General features: G+C 47.3%; 2 protein-coding genes across 2 annotated transcripts; both read right to left on the bottom strand.

Moving 5' to 3' along the window:
- Positions 1–1,172: 1,172 nt before the first annotated feature.
- HCAR2 (hydroxycarboxylic acid receptor 2) lies at positions 1,173–12,762 on the bottom strand. Its single transcript, XM_047698272.1, is given in 4 exon segments — positions 1,173–2,054; positions 2,057–2,121; positions 2,124–3,284; positions 12,425–12,762. Coding segments are annotated over 3 exon segments (1,314 nt in total). The 5' UTR covers positions 3,142–3,284; positions 12,425–12,762; the 3' UTR covers positions 1,173–1,823.
- Positions 12,763–12,895: 133 nt separating this feature from the next.
- HCAR1 (hydroxycarboxylic acid receptor 1) lies at positions 12,896–16,787 on the bottom strand. The gene has a single exon (XM_047698273.1). The coding sequence runs from the start codon at positions 15,991–15,993 to the stop codon at positions 14,980–14,982; it is 1,014 nt and encodes a 337-aa protein (XP_047554229.1). The 5' UTR covers positions 15,994–16,787; the 3' UTR covers positions 12,896–14,979.
- Between the last annotated feature and the right edge of the window lie 5,027 nt (positions 16,788–21,814).

Genomic DNA, 21,814 nt, shown 5'->3' with positions numbered 1-21,814 from the left:
AGAATTAGACTCTCCAATGAGCAGGGAGCCCTAGGCAGGGCTCCATCCCAGGACCCTGAGATCATGACCTAGGCCAAAGGCATGATTTGACTTCACTGACTGAGCACCCCCAGGCGCCCCTGAATATGAATTATATAAGAAGAGGGCCTCGGGTCCCTTGTGCCTTATTCTATCTGGTACATCTTTGGTGCTTAATACCTAAAAGCTGATGGAAGGACACCTGCCTGGTTCAGTCAGTAGAACATGCAACTCTTGATCTCAGTGTCAGGATGCAAGCCCCACATTGGACGTAGAGCCTGCTTTAAAAACAAACAAACAAATAAATAAAAGCTGATGGACCTCCTGAGCAAACGAACAAGGTGAGTTAATTCCCAACAGAGCTTGAGAGCCGGGCTCCCTGCTGACTCATGCATTTGAGGCTGGGGGAACTACTCCTTTCCTCAGAGCTCCCCTCTGCCGTGTCTTCCTCTTTAGGAAGGTGATCTCTGCTTTAACTTCCTACTTCTAGGAATCAACGGGAGAACCAGACAAGCGAAGTGCTCTGAAAACCCTTCAACATGAGAAGGTCTGTCTGTGGTTCCTCAGTTACTACCATTCGAGCTATGGCTTGGAGTCTTGGAGTATTTACCTTTCTTATCTGTGTCTGAGTCAGGATGGCAAAGCAAGTCTCGTCTTGCTAAGGAATCAAGGAGTGACAGGCTAGGGATGAAAGCGTAACAGAAACTTGGACTGATCGCAGGCTCAAACCAGTACATCTCCTTTCCATCCCAGAACTGGGAACTGAAACTCTTCCATAGGAAATTTTTTCTTCTCCCTCCGTCCTATGCAAACACCCCGGTCTGTCCTGATTCCTTTTTTAATACACTAATAGTCATAGCAATATTCACCAGACTCTAAATAGAACGTACCAGACCCCTGAAGCCCCATTTGCGCCCCCCTTCCAAATTAAATTATTCATGCTTATTCCCAGCCCTTCCTCATCCTCGTCCTAACGCATGTATAATTTTTACTTAACTGTCTGTTGATGCAGCTCAGTCTGCCTCTTTTCCTTCCTCGACAGTGTTTGGTATTTTCTATCAGGACACAGTTAACAGCCCATAAAGGTCTCCACTTAAGTAAGAAGTCCCTTTCTCTGACCCATCACCCAGACACATGCAACACCAGACTGTGTGTCTTATATCAAAATTTATTGAAGTGGTAGATTTCTTATAAGGACAGAAACACAAGCAAACAAACCAGGAGGAACCGTCTCCCTCTAGCCACTGGGCAGCATTTCCCTTTTAATGATAAAACCAAACGGAAGCGGGGAGCAGCGGTCTTCTCTGAAGCCTCTAACCGCTCAGACTTCCAATTAGTGTCAACAGGAGAGGAACGGATTAGCCGCAAGTTGCTGCCCAGATGTCGTTCCTTTCTCTAAGTGAGACTGTTCCGCTCAGTGCACCCTGACTAATCCCTCTCTTACGCTACCGGAAACTCCAATATTAACCAAAGCTTGCGCCTCTCCCTACCCACTGCTTTTCTGCTAAAGCTTGGCCGAAAGATGTGTTGGTCCCATGGAATGTAGGTGACCTACTGGCTTGTTGAATGATTCCTGGCCTCCCCCGAGGGGCCATAACGCCCTTCCAACCACTTAAGCTTTCCTTATCCCAGCTAGAGCCCACCAACAGACTGGGAATCCGCCCCGGGAGCTGAGAACCACCTCAGGCAGGTGGGGGAAAGGCCAGTGAATCACAGGTGCTCGTGGGCGTCTCTCTGCCTCCAGCTCTGCTCGGCACAAGTGTGGACAGTTCTGCTGTGTGAGTGTCAGAGAGGTTGGGAAGAAGTTACAGGAGCTTTACTCTCTGTTCCCCCCACCCCCAAGAGTCCTCTGGGGACGCTCCGCGACCAGGCAGCCCACTCTGCCACACCTCTTCTCTAAATCCGATTCTCTGAATCTGGAAGTCCCAGGAAACCACAGGCCCCATCTCACAATGGTCTTTGTGCACCCAGCCAGACTCTATCCCCAGAGACCTTGGTTCTTGGTGACAATCTCCCTTCTTGGCTCGGTGATTTAGCGAGAAGCTGGGGGCAGATAAGACGGGTTCCATGGCTCACCGATGTGGGCCACTAAATTGTCTGCATGCTCCTGGCGGTGCTCAGATCTGCAGTGAGCTCCATGCTTGTGCTCTGGATATTATCTGCTTCTTGGGGCGCCTTTTTCCGCAGGTAGCGGTTGATCAGGGTGGAGAAGAAGTTGGGGAAAGACGGGCTGGAGAAGTAGTACACCAAAGGGTCCAGCATGCTGTTCATGTAGGTGAAGCTCAGGGTGAGGAAAAATGCCAGGTCCACCGAGCGATAGATGTCACAGTTCCTCGTGCCCATGGTGTGCAAGAGCCAGAAGATGCGGATGCGCACGGCCACGCTGGGCAGAAAACAGATGATGAAGACGATGGCCACCACCATGATGAAGTTGATGGCCCTCTTGATCTTGGCGTGTCTGTCCATCTGCCGCTGGCGCAGACTCCAGATGATTCTGGCCGAGCAGAACAGGATGATGGCCAGGGGCAGGACGAACTCCAGGAGGAACATGGCATCGTGCCACCGGAAGGTATGGCAGATGCTGAAGCTGCTGCACAGATTGGCATCTCGGTTCCTGATCAGCATCTTCTTGTACAGGAGGTGACCCGTCAGCCCGATGGTGACACCCCACAAGAGGCAGGAGATGATGGCCGCCGTCCGATTCGAGATCTTGTTGAGAGCGTGGTGAGGGTGAACCACCCGGAAGTACCTGTCCACGGCCACCACCGTGAGGAAGATGATGCTGCCTTGGCGGTTCATGGCCAGCATGAACAGCATCAGCCGGCAAGGGACGTCCCCGAACCTCCAGTCCCATTTCCGCACGTAGTTGTCCGTCAGGAATGGCAGACAGATGATCAAGAGAAAGTCAGCCACGGCCAAGTTGAACAGAAAAATCCGGCTGGATTTCCAGGACTTGAGGTGAAAGCAGAAAATCCACAGCGCAAGGCCATTGCCCAGGAGTCCGAACACAAACTCCAGCCCCAGCACCGGTGGCAGCACGTTGGCGATGAAGTCATCCCGGAACACGCAGCAGTTCTTCTTGTTTATTTCCAGAAAATGATCCTGCTGCTGGGGCAGGTTCATGAGTGGAACGAGTCGGTCCTAGCGAGTGCTCCAGGAAAGAGGTATGTGTCTGAGTGGCGAAGCCGAGGTTCAGCTCCCGCCTTTATGTCACGTCGGGGTGATGAAATTGGTGACTGACTGCTTACAAGGAAACTACGAAATCCCTTAGAAAAAAAAAAAAAAAAGAAGCCAGCAAGGCTCTTATGCAATCTGCTGTTTGCATAAACAACTAATAAAAATCCCCTGGGGAAGACAGGAACCCACAAAGGTTCCTAAATGTAAAGGATAAGTTTCGGCAAGCCGACTGTCATGTGTGAATTACGGCAATGCAGACGGCTTCCCTCTGGAAGGCTGGGTGCTGGCATCCCGAGCACTTAGCATGTAAGAATTAACTCACTGTTGGGTGGCTGGCTTATAACATGAACAAAACAACAGAAGCAATAATAACATCCCCTGCTAAACAGCGTGGTTTTCTAGAAACGTTAAGAACAACTGTGAAGTATTACATGCATATAACTTAAGAAACAGTAGGAGGTACATGATTTCTTCCGAAACACCAAGAAGACATTTTATGAGGACAGACGGGTCGCATTTGAGGCTTCCCTGCCATAGTCTCTGTAGAGACCCGGATTGCTTTTCTACACCAGAATTTTGCAGCTAAGCTGTAGTTAGGAGAAAGGAGAAGAGAATAGCATACAATTTCATAAGATGTTTGAAAACTTGAACCCAGTTTGGATTGCCAGCGGTATGTTACAATAAACTGGGGTTTTCGTTTGTTGGTGTCAGAATTTGATAGGCTTCTGTGCTCAAGTAAGCAATTTATTTTGAAGTATGCAATCTTTTTTTTTTTTTAATATTTATTTATTTATTTCAGAGAGAGAGAGAGAGAGAGCGCACAAGTGGAAGGGGCAGAGGCAGAGAGAGAGAGAATCTCAAGCAAACTCTGTACTAAGCACAGAGCCCAAAGTGGGGCCCGATCTCATGACCCTGAGGTCTCAGCCCAAGCTGAAACCAAGAGTCAGACCCCCACTGACTGCACCTCCCAGGTACCCCTGAAGTATGTGATTTTTAAAAAATCAATATGCATTGGGGCACCTGGGTGGCTCAGTGGGTTAAAGCCTCTGCCTTGGGCTCAGGTCATGATCTCAGGGTCCTGGGATCGAGCCCCGCATCAGGCCCTCTGCTCCCCGAGGAGCCTGCTTCTTCCTCTTTCCCTGCCTGCCTCTCTGACAACTTGTAATCTCTGTCTATCAAATAAATAAATAAAATATTTTTAAAAATCAATATGCATTATTTTTCTAGAGCTTTAGATTCACGGCAAAATTGAGCAGAAAGTACAGAGAGTTTCTGTAGCCGTCTGTTCCCAGCCCCCTGCCTCACCCCACTAAGTGTATATACACAATATTTTAAAATCCTCTGTTTTCAGAAAATTAAACTTAGAGGGATAAGAGCTTTGGGGACTTTGAACTCTGCCTCACAGCCGATCACCATTTCACACATCATTTCTTTGCTTTTTAGTATGATTGGGTGTAACCCTATAGAACATTTCTACCTTTTAGTATTTTGGCTATGATCCTTGCTGAGCAAGAGGTTCTAAAATGTGTTGCTTCCACTTTGAGTTAAAAATAGGAAATGTAGGGCACCTGCCTGGCTTAGCCGGTTAAGCGTCTGCCTTGGGCTCACGTTGTAATCCCGGGGTCCTAGGATTGAGCCCCGCGTCGGGCTCCCTGCTCAGTGGGGAGCCTGCTTCTCCCTCTCCCTCTGCTACTGCTCCACCTGCTTGTGCACTCTTGCTCACTCTCTCTCTCTCTCTCTGCCAAATAGGTAAATAAAATCTTAAAAAAAAGAGTATGATATACAGGAATTAATTTAACCAAGGAGGTGAGACACCTGTACACTGAAAACCATAAGATATTGATGAAAGACATTGAAGAAGACCAAAAGAAATGGAAAGATACATTCCATGCTAATGGCTTGGAAGAACAAATATTATTAAAATGTCTATACTACCCAAAGAAACCTACAGATTCAATGTGATGTCTATCAAAATTGCAATAGCATTTTCTATAGAAATAGAGCAATAATTTATGTTTTGTAGAAATAGAACAAACAAAAATTCCAGTAACATTTTTTGTAGAATAGGACAAATAATTCACCAGAAATAAAATAATTCTGTGTACAGGACCACAAAAGACCCCGAGTAGCCAAAGCAATCTTGGAAAAGAAGAACAAAGCTGAAGTTGTCGCGCTCCTGATTTCAAACTGTATCCCAAAGATATAGTAATCAAAACAGTATGGTGCTGGCATAAAAACAGACACATAGATCAATGGAATAGAACAGAGAGCCCAGAAATAAGCCCATGCAAATACGGTCAATTAATTTATGACAAGAGAACCAAGATATATACTGGGGAAGGGACAACCTCTTCAAATAGATGATGTTGGGAAAACTGGGCAGCCACATGCAAAAGAATGAAGCTGGGCCACTGTCTTACATTATACACGAAAATTAACTTTTTTCCCTCCCTCCTTCCTTCTGTACACAAAAATTAACTTTAAAAAGGGGCACCTGGGTGGTTCAGTTGGTTAGGTGTTCGACTCTTGGTTTCTGCGCAGGCCATGATCTTATGGGTTGTGGGATTCAGCCCTGCGTCAGTGTCCCTACTCAGAGGGGAGTCTGCTTGAATTCTCTTCTTGTGCTCCTCCCCTCACTCATGTGTACATGTACCTGCAGGCAAGCACTCTCTCTCTTTAAAATAAATAAATCTTTAAAAAAAAAATAAAATAAATCTTTTTAAAAATTTAACTTAAAATAGATTAAAGACTTGAACGTGTGACCTGAAACCATGAAACTCCTAGAAGAATACATAGGCATTAAGCTCCTTGACCTTGACCTTGGTAATGATTTTTTGGATTTGACACCAAAGGCAAAGACAAAAAAGAACAAGTGCGACTATGTCAAACTGAAAAGCTTTTGCACAGCAATGGAAACCATTAGTAAAAAGAAAAAGCAACGCACTGAATGGGAGAAAATATTTGCACATTATATACCTAACAAGGGGTTAATTTCCAAAATATATAAAGAAATCATAGAAGTTAATAGCAAAATAGTTTGATTAAAAATGGACAGAGAATCTGAATAGACATTTTTCTAAATAAAACGTATGGGTGACAAACAGGTACATGAAAAATGCTCAACCTCACTAATCATCAGGGAACTGTAAATCCATACCAGGATGAAATACCACCTCACATCTGTTAGAATGGCTATTATCCAGAAGACAAGAGATAAAAGGTGGTGGCAAGGATGTGGAGAAAAGAGAACACTCTTGCACTGTTGGTGGGAATGGAAATTTGTGCAGCTGCTATGTGAAACAATATGGAGGTTTCTCAAAAAATTAAAAAAAGAAATACCATACCATCCAGCAATCCCACTTTTGGGTGTTTATCTGAAGAAAACGAAAACACTAACTTGGAAAGATATCTGCATGCCCATGTTCCTTGCAACATTATTTTTCTTTAAGATTTTATTTATTTGACAGAGAGATCACAAGCAGGGAGAGAGGCAGGCAGAAGCGGGGTGGGTAGCAGGCTCCCTGCTGAGCAGAGAGCCTGATGTGGGGCTCGATCCCAGGACTCTGAGATCATGACCTGAGCTGAAGGCAGAGGCTTAACACACTGAACCACTCAGGCACCCCATCCTTGCAGCATTATTCACAATAGCTAAGATATGGAAAAAACCTATGCGTCCATAGGCAGATGAACGTATAAAAAAAGGTATATATATACATATATATGGAATATTATTGAATTATAAAAAAGAATGAAATTATTGAACCATAAAAAAGAATGCAATCTCATCATTAGTGACAACATAGATGGACTATGAGAGTATTATGCTAAGGGAAATAAGTCAGACAGAAAAGGGTAAATGCCTGATGATCTCTCTTATATATGGAATCATAAGAAAAAACTCATAGATACTTGGTGGTTGCTAGATTGGTGGTTGCTAGAGGCAGAGGGTGGGGGGTGGGCAAAATGGGCAAAGGGAGTCCAAAGGTACAAACCTCCAGTTATAAAATAAATAAGTCCTGGGCACGTAATGTACACCATGGTGACTATAGCTAATAATACTGTATTGCACATTTCAAAGTTGCAAAGAGAGTAAATCTTAAACGTCTCAGCACAAGAAAAAGAATTCTGTAACTATGTACAATGACAGAGCGAACTAGATTCATTACAGTGATCATTTTGCATTACACACAAATATCAAAACTTTATGTTGTACCAGATACCAATATAATGTTGTATGTCAATTATTCCTCAATTAAAAAAAAAGGTTAAGGTGATATTGACGCATAGTTATAGAGAGCTTCCAGGATTACAGACCCCATGCATAAATGCTTTACTTTATTTTAAAGACTTTATTTATTTGCCAGAGAGAGAGCACAAGCAGGGGGAGTGGCAGGCAGGGGGAGAAGAGCAGGGAGCCCAACACGGGGCTCGATCCCAGGACCCTGAGATCATGATCTGAGCCAAAGGCAGATGGTTCAGAACCAACAGAGCCACCCAGGCATTCTGTGTGCAAATGCTTTAAATACACGATCGTGTTTTACCCTGACTGCAACCCACAAAGTAGGGCTCATTACTGATTCTGATTTTAAGATTCGGGAAGCGAGGGGTGCCTGGGTGGCTCAGTGGGTTAAATCCTCTGCCTTGGGCTCGGGTCATGATCCCAGAGTCCTGGGATCGAGCCCCACGTCGGGCTCTCTGCTCGGCAGGGAGCCTGCTTCCTCCTCTCTCTCTGCCTGCCTCTCTGCCTACTTGTGATCTCCTGTCTGTCAAATAAATAAATAAAATCTTAAAAAAAAAAAAAAAGATTCGGGAAGCGAAGCTCAGAAAGGTTGGTGAGATTTAGGGCCACCCTAGCCAATAAGAGCGAGCTTTGGGTTTGAATCTGACCCAGGCTTCAAAGCCCGGGTCCCTAACCATGAAACTGCATAGACTCTTAATATATGATTGTCTCGTTCGTAAGGCTGCACTGGATTGAGGTCATTTTATGTGGGCGTATTAAGGCTCTGGTGAAATGGCTGGTATTTGTTTCCCGTCCTTGCTGCCTGTGAATGTCCTGTTTCCCTCTTGGACAAATGTAGATTTGTCAGTGATATGCATACCTAAGGACCTTTATTAACTTTATTAACTAAGAGTCAGAAAAACCGACTATTAACAATATTTATTTCTGGGAGCTGGAATGTGCAAGGTACCCTTCCTTTCTAAGTTTTACAGTTTTAGGATATTGGTGTGTATGCGTTTGAAACAAGTTGTTGGGACACCTGGCTAGCTCAGTTGGTAGAGCTTCTGTTTCTTTGATCTCAGGGACATGAGTTCAAGCCCCACATTGGGCATGGAGCCTACTTAAAAAAAAAATAAAAATTAAAATAGGAACAACAGTCATGGGTAAAATTAGGAGAGAACACAAATATTGTTAAGAGAAAAACTGGAGGCCTGGACGCTTGGTCTCGGGCTGTCATCAACTACTGTGAACCCTCTTAGCCCCTGACCTTCTTCATGTATAAATTGAGGAATTACGGATCGTGGCTGGGTGGCTTAGTCGGTTAAGCACTTGCCTTCGGCTCAGGTGACGATCTCAAGGTCCTGGGGTCGAGCCCCACATCCTGTTCCCTGCTCAGTGGGGAGCCTGCTTCTCCCTCTCCCTCTGCCCCTTCCCCCCTGCTCGTGTTCTGTCTCTCTCTCAAATAAAGAAAACAGAATCTGTGAAAAGATAAATAAATAAATTGAGGGATAAGATAACCTTCCAGCTCATTCTATGATTCTATCCAAAAGTTCACCACCACTCAGACTGAATATAAATTCCATCCTCCCCGAATTCTGGTGCCTATTGTGGAATTTCCGGTCTTCCTGCTGTGCCGTGGGCAGGTTTGGTCTTGTTTGTGTCCTTCTTGTATGTATTTATATTTTTTTCTTACTGGCGCATGAGTTGTACAGAAACTTATAATGAATCACTTCAACAGCTAAGACGGTGAGTGATCCCACTGGGTTTTGTGGAAAGTCCACTTAGAATTTATGACTTTGACCATTAACTTGAATCTTCATGCCTCATTGTCTTATCACAGCTTGGATGTGTGCCACTGAACTGGACTGAACAAAAAATTTTTAAAATTAAAAATGATAATAGTGGGTGCCTGGGTGGCTCAGTGGGATAAGCCTCTGCCTTCGGCTCAGGTCATGATCCCGGGGTCCTGGGGTTGGGCTCTCTGCTCAGCGGGGAGCCTGCTTCCCCCTCTGTCTCTGCCTGCCTCTCTGCCTACTTGTGATCTCTGTCAAATAAATAAATAAAATCTTTTTAAAAAAATGATAATAGTGAGGTGCCCCTGGCTGGCTCAGTTGGTGGAACCTGAGACTCTTGATCTCCAGGTTGTGAGTTTGAGCCCCACGCTGGGTGTAGAGATGACTTAAAAATAAAATCTTAACAAAAAAATGCTATCATTTATCAACTGTCTGCTTTGTGCCAGGTATTGTGCTAAGAGATTTGCATACATGATCTCGTTTAATCCTCACGAAAACCCTGTGAGTGATATTCTGTGATTATCCTCACCATTCTCTCCATTTTACAGATTAGAAAACCAAGGTTGAGGTTAAGTAATCGACTCTTCATGTTTGGACTTAGCTGGGATTTCTGTTTTCGTTATCCATTGCCGTGTGACAAACCACCACAAAATTCAGTGGCTTAAAACAACCACGGTTTTATTATCTTTCCTGATCCTATGAGTTGACTGGGCTCAGCTGGCCAGCTCTTGTCTGGGGGCAGCTGGACACTGGGACACCTGGCCTTCCCTCCATTCCCTGTAGTCTTGTATCTGCCGATGTGGCCTCCTGGAGTGTTCTTTCTACAGGGTGCACTGGACTTCTCACGAGGTTTCCCAGACAGGCAAAACTTCTTACTGCCTGGGCTGGGAAACCTCACTTTCAGTACATTCTGTGCGTTAAAAAGAGTCATAGAGCCCAGAGTCTCCTCCTGCTAGCCCCTGCTCAGCAGGGAGCCTGCTTCTCCCTCTCCCATAGCCCCTCCCCCGCAAGTCCTGTGCATGCTTGAGCACTCTCTTTCTCTCAAATAAATAAATAAAATCTTTAAAAATTTTTTTTATTTATTGGGGTGCCTGGGTGGCTCAGTGGGTTAAAGCCTCTGCCTTCGGCTCAGGTCATGATCCCAGGATCTTGGGATCGAGCCCCACATGGGGCTCTCTGCTCAGCAGGGAACCTGCTTCCCTCTCTCTCTCTCTGCCTGCCTCTCTGCCTACTTGTGATCTCTGTCTGTCAAATAAATCAATAAAATCTTTTAAAAATTATTTATTTATGTATTTATTTATTTGAGAGAGATAGAGAGTGAGAGTGGGCAGGGGGTAGCAGGGAGAGGGAGAAACAGGCTCCCAGTTGACCAGGGAGGGGACTCTGGGCTCAGTCCAGACTATTCTAGGTGCTTTATTTATCTGAATTCATTTAGTACTGACAACCCTATGGGCAGGTACTATTCTTGTCCCCATTTTATAGACAAGGAAAGTAAAGCATTGAGAGGTTGAGTAACTTGCCTGAGGCCACACAGCTAGTAAGTAAAGGAGATAGGATTTGAACCCAGATGTTCAGTCTCCAGGGTCTATGCTCTCAGCCCAGCTCTGTCAGTTGTGCTTCTGACTCTTGGTTTCTGCCCAGGTGGTGATCTCAGGGTCCTGGATCCAGCCCTGAGTCAGGCTCCATGCTCAGCAGGAAGCCAACTTAGGCTTCTCTCTCTTCCTCTCCTTCTGCCCTCCCCCTGCACTCTCTCTCTCTCCCTCTCTCAAATAAATAAATAAACCTTTAAATAAATGAATGAATGAATAAATAAATAGCCATTGGTTAAGTAAACCATATGTGGTTTGTTTATTACAATGAAATAAAGTTAAAAACCATGAGTTTGATCTCTGTTCTGCTGTAGGAAGCTATTCATGATGAAAATACTTTGCAAAACTGTCTCTCTATGTATCCAGCTTCAGCAGAACAAAATGAGATTCGTCATCTCTGTGCAAGCGTGGGTATACCCCCAAAGAGATCTATCATTTGTTCCAAGTGTCTTCAGCTCTAGCCAATGAGATTAAGGGGAATGGAAGGAAGACTTAACTTCTTTATGTATTTGCACATTTTTTTTAAAGTTTTTATTCATTTGACAGAGAGAGAGAGAGAGAGATCACAAGTAGGCAGAGAGGCAGGCAGAGAGAGAGGGAAGCAGGCTCACCGCTGAGCAGAGAGCCCGATGCGGGGCTCGATCCCAGGACCCTGAGATCATGACCTGAGCCGAAGGCAGCGGCTTAACCCACTGAGCCACCCAGGTGCCCCTGCACATTCTTTTTTTATAAAAAAGATTTTATTTGGGCACCTGGGTGGCTCAGTGGGTTAAGCCGCTGCCTTCGGCTCAGGTCATGATCTCAGGGTCCTGGGATCGAGTCCCGCATCGGGCTCTCTGCTCAGCAGGGAGCCTGCTCCCTCCTCTCTCTCCGCCTGCCTCTCTCTCTACTTGTGATCTCTCTCTGTCAAATAAATAAATAAAATCTTAAAAAAAAAAAAAGATTTTATTTATTTATTTGACAGAGAGGGAGAGATCACAAGTAGGCAGAGAGACAGGCTGAGGTGGAGGGAAGCAGGCTCCCTGCTGAGCAGAGATCCCAATGTGGGGCTCCATCCTAGGAGCCTGGGATCATGACCTGAGCCGAAGGCAGAAGCTTTAACCCACTGAGCCACCCAGGTGCCCCTGTATATTCTTTTAATTCTGGTCAAAAACATAATCTGCCTTTGATAATTAAAGAAATTTCACTCTTTTTTGAAAAGCAACGAATCTGAAAGGCTAGTCATGAATCTTCCAGCAAGAAAAGGTGTGAGGGGCACCTGGGTGGCTGGGTTGGTTTCAGCTCAGGTTGTGATCTCAGGTTGTGAGATGGAGCCCCACGTGGGGCTTCACACTCAGCAGGAAGTCTCCTTGAATTTCTCTCTCCCTCTCCCACGGCCCCTCCCTCAATCCCTCTCTTAAAAAAAAAAAAAAAAAAGATTTGTGAACAGGACTTTTCATTCTTTTCCTATTAACCTTCCAGCAGCTCCCAAGTGACCTTTCTCACCACACCCTCTCTCGCTGGGATACCCTTCCCCACTGAGTCATCTGATTGCCTGAAGGTTTTCAGGGGTAAGTTCAGGAGTCACTTCCTCTGAGAAGCCCTCCCCAACCCCCCAAGGTCAGGGTGAAGCCAGCATCTAGGCTTACTACTTTCATTTGGCTACTCTGAAGGGTGATTGGATTTTTCCCTTGATTTCTACAATAGAAACCACAATCAGGGGCCGTGTTTTCCATTTGTGTTTCTACTATGCCTGGCACAGAGCAGGTGCCCATTATATGTTCCTTGAAAGACAGAATGAATACATGAATGAATCTTTTTCAAGGGATAAAATATTAACCTCTTCCCGCTCCTACCGTGTCATCACTGGAAGGTGAATATTTAGGTCCCTATGGGAGCCCATCTGTTCTACTCCATCTCAACCCATATGTGTTTGTGTGTGTGTGTGTGTAAATGCATAGATAAAATTTAGGGCCCCAGCTTCATGGATGAGCCCAAAAGAGTCCTGTGTTGACTCAAACGAAACTGTAAGGACGAAACTGTAAGGACTCAAACGAAACTGTAATCCTCGTCCTTACAGTTTCTGAAGAACCCTTGACAAGATTTTCTTTCATCACATTCTGTGAATTTAAAAAGGGAGGCGAAAGCAGAGCCTAAGCTGTGTTTGGGTTTTTCTTTTTTTTTCCCCCTTTTTTGTTTGTTCTTGCTGTTTTTTTTCATGAGAACCTCTGCCTGCCCTGAGCTTCTGGATTTTTTTATACTTTTTTCCTGGAAGGGTAAAGTCTTAGGAATCACAGACAGCAAGAACAAGGCCTTGTTTTGGAAACTGGTTTTATTCACATGAAGCGAAAAAGGAGGAGCCGTCCGGGAAAGAATCATGAGCAGGGATAGGAGCCAAAGCAGAAGCGTGGGCTTCCACAGATTTCTTTCAGGAGCATATATGAATATAAGCATATAAGAATATGAGCGTGTAAGAATCCTGCTTTCCCTCCTCCCCAGGCAGCTGGGGAGCGGGGCAATTCAGGTAATGATGACAGAGCAACTAATCGGGGACTCTGAACCCCAAGGGAAACGGGCTTTATGCCTCAGCAACTTTGTATCCAAACTGCGTGGATGTCAGAAGTCATCACATTCTCTCCTGCCAGGCACAAAGCTTCATGCTCTACCTACTCATGATTATTCATTCAGATATTTATGGAGCACCTACTATGCGCGGGCATACTTCTAGGCCCTGGGGAGGACGGAACAGTGAACAGAACCCCTACACTTCGGGAGCTCACGTTCCTGGAATCTGCCCACCAATCTCTTGAAATCCGCACTCTTGTTCCTTCTGTTTCACATATGAGGAAATGGAAGCTGAGTGTTGAAATAAAACCTTCCCCCAGATCACACACCTAGTCAGCGGTCGAGCTGGGATTCAAAGTTAGCTTTGTCGGACTTTCCAGAGCCCATACTTTTCCTCGCTGGGCTGTGAGGTTCCTCTGCAAAACAATTAAAAAGACAGCCGAAAGGAGTGTTTCGAGGCCCAGAGAACTAAAAGCTGGGAAGGTCATCTGCTGCAGAGAGTACTCTGGAAATCGGAGAAATGTAAACCAAAGAGCCAAGAGCGATTTTCAGCACTCTTGTGGCTTGAGAACAAAGCAAGGATTGGTTTGGACGCCCTCCCCATAATACAGGGTAGAGGCAGCTTTTCAGTCCATAGAATCATCAAGAGGAATACACTGATGTTTGCCACGAACATGGTCTAGAAACTATATTCACCGAGAGGGTGAGAGGGTGAGAGGGTTAAACTGTCTGCCCTCCCCCCGAAAACTTAGCGGTCACGGTCACACAGGAATTGACTAAGGACCCCCCCCAGGTAAAAGGGATACTAGCAGGTGCTCAGCACAGAATATGCGTTCAGCAGACACTTGGAGAATGAATGAATAAGTAATCTCAACTCACAGTCCTGTAACAAGTGGCCAAAACAATCACACCGAACTCAGCACTTCCCAAAGGCCAGCGGGACTTTTTCCAAGCACTCAGCTACCCATCCCCCCCCACCGGAAAAATGAGGGCAGGTAAACACAGCCCCCAGGACCTTCTTTGAAATCCAAAGACTTGCAGAAAAATGTGGAGCTCTGAGAAGGTCAGAGCAGATCTTCCCGGGCTACCCAGAAATCAGAACTCTACCCAGGGGCCCTGTGAGGATGACAGTCACCAGGGTCAAGACATCCCCTCTAATGAGCCTCACTCAGCCTGAAATACTGACTTACTCTGGTGTCTGCTTTCTAAAACGAGTAACGACGTAAGGTCAGAGGTTAGGAAATACCGCTAAGTCATTAAGTTCCCCGACTCCCCTAGAGAGAGAACATGACTGTTTCCATGCTGACGCCTTTTACTCAGCCGTTTCAAACCACACAGGAGCCGAGCTTTTCCCATCGCCCCACCCGATACACACATGCCCCATTTCATGCCCATCTTGTCCCGTCATTGCAGTCGGGTCATAGAAAGGCAACTGACTCACTCCTCAGTTGGAACCTTCCAAAAAGGCATAGTAACCTGCATTCCGTTTCCAGACAGAGCGAGAGGATACAGCTAAGGGCGGGCGGTATTTTCAAAAGCCTCTCAGCCCCTTAGCACAAACTCTTTCTAGGTCATCGGTCTGTCCTCCCTGGTTTTGTCTGTCTGCCTGTTTCAGGGTCATCCCGCACATTTGGAGATCTTACTGCCCGTTGGATTGGCTCTGGACGCTGTTGGCCACGCTGACACAACTCTTGCGACAGAGGCTTGAAATTGGCATCTCTTCCGGGCTCTGGGTCTCGGAGCGTCCTGGCCTCTTGGGTCTCAAGCTGCGGATTTTGAGCTTGGTGTAGAACTTGGGGAACGAGGGACTCGAAAAATAATACACCAAGGGGTCCAGCATGCTGTTCATGTAGGTGAAGCTGAGGGTGACGTGGAGGGCTACGTGGACAGAGGGGTCGCAGGCGCTCGAGGGCACCGTCCAGAGGAAGTAGAGTCTGGCCGACACGCTGGGCAGGTAACACGTGACGAACACCACGGCCACCACCATGATGAACCGGGTGGCCTTCTTCATCCGGGTCTGCCTGGCCAGCCGCCGCCTCTGCCTCAGGCTCCAAACGATCTTGAAGGAGCAGAAGAGGATGATGGCGAGGGGCAGGAAAAACTCCAGCTGGAACATGATGTCGTGCCAGCCGTTGGCCGACTCCATGATGAAGCTCTCACAGGATATGGTCTTCTCATCCACGCACAGATGGTTCTCCATCAAAAGATAGACAGTCCCCAGGATGACCATGGCCCAAAGGGCACAGACGATGCCAGCTGCGGTCCGGTTGGAGATGGCGTTCACCGCGTGGTGGGGGTGGACCACTTTGAAGTACCTGTCCACGGCCACCACCGTGAGGAAGAGGATGCTCCCCGCCCTGTTCATGGCCAGCATGAAGAGGGCCACCCGACACGGGATGTCCTCGAAGGCCCACTGCCTGTGTCTCCAGTAGTAGTCCGTCCTGAAGGGCAGGCAGATCATGAGAAGGAAGTCGGCCACGGCCAAGTTGAAAAGGTAAATGGTGCTCGGCTTCCAGGTCTTCATGTAAAAGCAGAAACCACACAGGGCGACACCGTTGCCCAGCGCGCCAAGCACGAAGGCCAGGATCAGCAGCGGCGGCATCACCTGAGAGATGGGGTTCCCCTCGATGAGGCAGCACGAGCCGTTGTCCATGGTGGACAGAGGACGGGCCGGGTGGCCCCGGGAGCCTCCCCCCGCAAAGACACAGATGCTCCCTGAATGCCACCCACTCACCTGGCCGCTGGTTTTCTGACTCCTTCACCCCTGGCCTCCGCGGGTCCCGACTGCACGTGTGGGTGGACGCAGCCACCGCTAGGCGACCTTGGACTTCAGCCAGGAGATGAGAGACTCCCGGAGGCCCCTTCTGGGCAGGCTGTCCCACGCTACCTGTCTCCCCTGCAGGTGAAGCATGGAGCACGGCCGGGCTTTGACAGGCAAGTGGTCATTTCTGGGGAGCGGCCGGCGGGTCTGGGGAGATGCATGCCCTAGAGCGGGCGCTGGGTCCAGCCCCAGGACGGTTTTTCTTTCCAGCCCCACTCCGGCTGTGCAGACTCCTGTGCTGGGGAGCGTGCAAAGCTGCCCAGAAGGCACGAGAAAAGCTTGTTTGTCCTCCCTCCCGGTGGAGAAATACAAACATTTCCTGGAGCCGTTCTGGGCCTCTGCCTTTGCTTTCCTCCCCTAACCTTTTGCCTGACTGCCCCGTCCTCTCCCCATCCCATGGGGCTCTCCCCTGGGCGGTGCCCGAGGGGGGAGGCTCTGCTCCGTCCACAGCTCCTCAGGGCCATTTCCTCTGCCCACACCCAAAAATACGGCACTCAAAACTCAGAAGGGTCTGTGGAGGGGGAAAAAAAAAAAAAAGCTCTGAAAATAGCACTTACTGGGTGTTAGAAAAATTCTGTGAAATGCATCTGCTTTCCTGCCCTCCATTCATGCCTCCTGTCTTTTGCGTCCTTCCCTGGGTCAACCAGCAAGACCATGCAATGGATCCGAAGCCACCTCTCCCGTGTCTACCTCCAAGCAACTGCCTCTTAGGGACCCAGTTCCTCTGCTGTTTGCAAAAGAGGATTTGGCTCTGAGTTTCCCCCTGGCTGTTCAAAAAAGCCAAATACCAAATGATAGATACGCTTTTAATTTTAACTACGTGCAGAGCCCATTGGTGGTGTGAGTGAGGGTTGGGCAGTTAGTCAAGGAGTCTATCTCTAAAATAATCATGGGTAAAATTAGACTGCACCCAAGAGCAGAGCCTTTGCTAAAACTTCCTCTCCTCTGGCTTTAGAGGTGATCTGTCTGCCCTGGGCCTTTCAGATCCCAGCTTAGGAAAGGGGTGCGGGGGCAGGAAATGCATTGAGAAAATGCATATACTCCTTCTTCCTGATGACAATTTTTTTTTTTTTAAATTTTATTTATTTATTTGACAGAGAGAGATCACAAGCAGGCAGAGAGGCAGGCAGAGAGAGAGGAGGAAGCAGGCTCTCTGCTGAGCAGAGAGGCCGATGCGGGGCTCGATCCCAGGACCCTGAGATCATGACCCGAGCCGAAGGCAGCGGCCCAACCCGCTGAGCCACCCAGGCGCCCCACGATTTTTTTTTTTTTTTAAGATTTTATTTATTTATTTGACAGAGAGAGAGCACAAGCAGGGGGAGTGGCAGAGGGAGAGGGTGAAGCAGGCTCCCTACTGAGAAAGGAGCCCAATGCAGGGCTGGATCCCAGGACCTCGAGATGATGACCTGAACTGAAGGCAGATTCTTAAGGGACTGAGGTACCCAGGAGCCCCTTTTCAGATGCTGATTATAGCAAAGGTCTTCCCACTGAATCCTGGACTCCAGATCAGCCCAATGACATTCCCCCCACCCCACCATGACTGCTGCCACCTCTCACCTGTGGAAACTATTGAGAAAGTTTCCCGGCTGGTTTCCTTTCCTCTAATCTATTCCCTTTAATTCCTCTCCCACATCACCATGTGATTTTGTTAAAGCACAGATGGGATCATATCCTTTAAAAAACAAAAAACAAAAAACAAAACCCCTCCATTCGCTCCTTGTAAGCTATCGCAGTGATTGCTATATGGCCTATAAGCCATTCTGCGTTCTAATGCCGGTTGGATTTGGGCCACATGTTTTTTTTTTTTTTTTAAAGATTTTATTTATTTATTTGACAGACAGAGATGACAAGCAGGCAGAGAGGCAGGAAGAGAGAGCGGGGCGGGGGGTGGGGGGGGAGCAGGCTCCCCGCCGAGCAGAGAGCCTGACGCGGGGCTCGATCCCATGACCCCGGGATCATGACCTGAGCAGAAGGCAGAGGCTTTAACGCACTGAGCCAACCAGGTGCCCCTGGGCCACATGTTTTAAAAACTTAGGACTGACCTATAAAAACCTGGGTTCCCAGACTTTCTTTTTTTTTTTTTTAACTGGAAGATCTAGCTGTTCTGGGCCAACAATCCCACGTAATAACAATCAGCTGGAGCTGAGAGTAGCTGTTCCCCTGAGACAGGGTAAGCGTTCTCCATTTTGCCCCAGTCCCCACCACTCCCTGTTACCTGCTGGGCTTCACTCATTTTTGTACCTGATCTCTGTGGGATTTTAAGTTTGCCACCTCTGCTCTAGGCTGAAGGTCACATTCCTCAGACTGATAGGCAAGGTCCTTCACAGATGGTTCCCCCACTGCCTTTCCAATGTCATCCTGCTACCTTTTCTCCTCACCCTTCAGCCTTATAACTTCTAATATAAATAAATGTGTCCATTGAACATGTCCATTTAGCTCCCCCATTAATCCAAGAAGCCCTTGGGAGACAAAGACTATGTTCTTGGTGAATTCCTTAATATGGTCAGGCTGGATTTTTCAACCAATGGAACATATTCCTCATTCTGTGTGAGCAGACACTGTCAAGATTCGTGTAAACACGAGTGCTTCCCTCTTCTCAAATGACTAACACGTGCTTTCTTTTTCCACCTTCTTGCCAAGTCACCTTCTCTTTCTCTTTGACTGCAGAATTCCCTGGAAGGCAGAGGCTTAAGGAAGAAAGGTTTCCATTTCCCTGAAAATCTGCTATTGGTAATAGGGGAGGCTGTGCGTGTATGGCGCAAGGAGTATATGGGAACTCTCTGTACCTTCCCCTCAATTGTGCTGTGAACCTAAAACCTCTATTTAAAAAAAAAAAAAGGAAGAAGGAGAAGAAGAAGAAGAAGTAGTAGTCTGGGGTGCCTGGGTGGCTCAGTGGGTTAAGCATCTGCATTTGGTTCAGGTTATGATCTCAGGGTCCCAGGATCGAGTCCTGCATCGGGCTCTCTGCTCAGCAGGGAGCCTGCTTCTCTCTCTGCTGTTCCCCCTGTTTGTACTCTCTCTCTCTCTCTGTGTCAAATAAATAAATAAAATCTTTAAAAAATAAAATAGTCTTAAAAAATTCAAACCCAAATTTTATTACTGATCTTATTTTTACTCCCAGCTCCTGATCACTGTGCCTGATGCAGATTGAGGCTTTACTGATTCAAGAATGCATATTCAGCAAATCTGGAAGATGTTTTTGCTAGATGTTTTAGGATCCTCCAAGTGAGGACGATATTATTCGCTGTCTGGAGCTTGGTGTTTACTAGGGAAAATAAGACAGCTACATAAATAACAATTTTAAAAAGCACATTGAATAAGCAGGTTGAGGTAGTATTTTTCAAAACGTAGTAGACACAACACAAATGGTATGTGAGATTACTGTGGATAAGCCAGTGTAATATACACATATATTTTGACTTTGTAGCTACAACTTTACTATAAAATGTGTTTTGAAAAAAAAAATAGAACTGGTCCACCCGAGCTTTGTGAATGAGGGGAGAGCTGTTAAAATTTGTGGGAGCAGGGGCGCCTGGGTGGCTCAGTGGGTTAAAGCCTCTGCCTTCATTCAGCTCAGGTCATGATCTCAGGGTCCTGGGATCGAGCCCCTCATTGGGCTCTCTGCTCAGCGGGGAGCCTGCTTCCCTCTCACTCTCTGCCTGCCTCTCTGCCTGCTTGTGATGTCTGTCAAATAAATAAATAAAATCTTTAAAAAAAAGTTGTGGGAGCAGAAACAGAAGGAACAGACATCCCAAACAAACAGGCCATGTTGAGTGGAGCTGTTTTTTTTTTATTTTATTTTTTTTATTTTTTTAAAGATTTTATTATTTATTTATATGACAGAGAGAGATCACAAGTAGACAGAGAGGCAGGCAGAGAGAGAGAGAGAGGGAAGCAGGCTCCCCGCTGAGCAGAGAGCCCGATGCGGGACTCGATCCCAGGACCCCGAGATCATGACCTGAGCCGAAGGCAGCGGCTTAACCCACTGAGCCACCCAGGCGCCCCGAGTGGAGCTGTTTTATGGGGCACTTTGACCTCAGTGGGAGCGGGGAGCCATTCCGGAGTGAGGGACAGCGTGAAGGATCAGAGGAATGGTTGAAAAAGAGAGAAAGGGGACCAACAGGCTTTTGTCACCCCATCTTCTCCTGCCCACTCTGGAGCCACAGAGCTGCCCACAGTTGCCTCCAGGAATCCCCCAGGCTCAAAGCCCTCGTGTTCTCTCTAGTGTGGTCTGTGGTGAGCCACAGAGTGGGTACTATTGAGGAACGAGGGCCTCCGGATCACTGAAGCCCACTCACTTAAGTACCAACACTAAAAAAAAAACAGTTTCTCATCCTCTTCCTCAGATTCTACACCAGACGAAGGGAACTGTTAGCACCAACCACAGAACACAAGCCCTAAGCTTGGCTCCCTTCTTCCTCATGAACAACATCCCCAGTCTGTCACCCATAAGCCCTAAATCTCTCTTCACCCACGTCGCTACCACTTTGGCTGGTCCAGGATTCTAGAGGAATGGGACTGTCTCCTGATGGGTCCTCCTCCGACCCATTGTCTCAAACTCACACCTGATGACTCTTCTCACCTGGCTGAAAGCTCCAGCAGCTTCCCCCACCCCCCACCCCATTGTCATTAGCAGGGCACTCATGATGACCGACAAGGCACAGCACGAACTGGCCTGGACCTTTCCCACAGCAGCTGTACTGTGTTCAGTATCTGAAGGCTGTTCTGTATATACAGGGACTTCTGGGGACATTCTTTGTCCCCCCCCAATCCTGGACAACTCCCCTTTTGTCACCCTCAACCTAGACCAGCATCTGCCAATAGAACTTTCTACGATGATGGAAATGCTCTGTAATACACATGTAGCTACTGAGTCCTTGAAAGGGGGCTAGTGGAACCTGAATTTTCAATATTTAATTAAAGTTTAAAAGCCATATGTGGTTTGTGGCTAGCCCGTTTCCTACAACGGCCACGCCTTCTGTGAAGCTCCCTCTCCAGTCTGGGTTAGGCCCTCTTTTCGGCACCCATACACTTAACCACACATTATTATTATTATTATTTTAAGATTTTATTTATTTATTTGACAGAGATCACAAGTAGTAGGCAGAGGGGCAGACAGAGAGAGAGGAGGAAGTAGACTCCCTGTGGAGCAGAGAGCCCGATGTGGGGCTCGATCCCAGGACCCTGGGATCATGACCTAAACCGAAGGCAGAGGCTTAACCCACTGAGCCACCCAGACACCCCACCCCCGGTGTTTTCTGAGACAACATCTCACATTATATGTGACAGAGGCCGGAAGTGGATAATCCAGTGGGGGCCGCCTGGCAGGTGTCAGGAGGAGGAACCATCCATGGAGTGGGGTGTTGGGAAGACCTCCTCCCCACTGCATGTCTCTCCCTTACCCCCTCCCCGCTACTGCCATGCTCTGCACACCTCTGATGTGGGATGTGTGCGGTTTTGCTCCCACGTCAAGCAGGGCTCTGTGCCCTCAACTGGGTGTCTCACGGTTCAGCTCCATTGGGACACTAACTGGAGTTAGTATAGACCCTGCAGGTTACAGACTCCCCTTCATGGGACTGTCCCCACTTCGGATGCCAACCGCAAGTTGTAGGTTCCTGGATTACCCACAATTTCTGTCCGACCTGGCTATGAC

Source organism: Lutra lutra, chromosome 12 (assembly GCF_902655055.1).
Source record: "Lutra lutra chromosome 12, mLutLut1.2, whole genome shotgun sequence".
Lineage (NCBI taxonomy): Eukaryota > Metazoa > Chordata > Mammalia > Carnivora > Mustelidae > Lutra > Lutra lutra.
This window is presented reverse-complemented; position numbering and strand designations above follow the sequence as displayed.

What these genes read in the sequence shown, in the direction of transcription:
- HCAR1 (XM_047698273.1), bottom strand. Translation starts at nt 15,993, where the DNA reads ATGGACAACGGCTCGTGCTGCCTCATCGAGGGGAACCCCATCTCTCAG.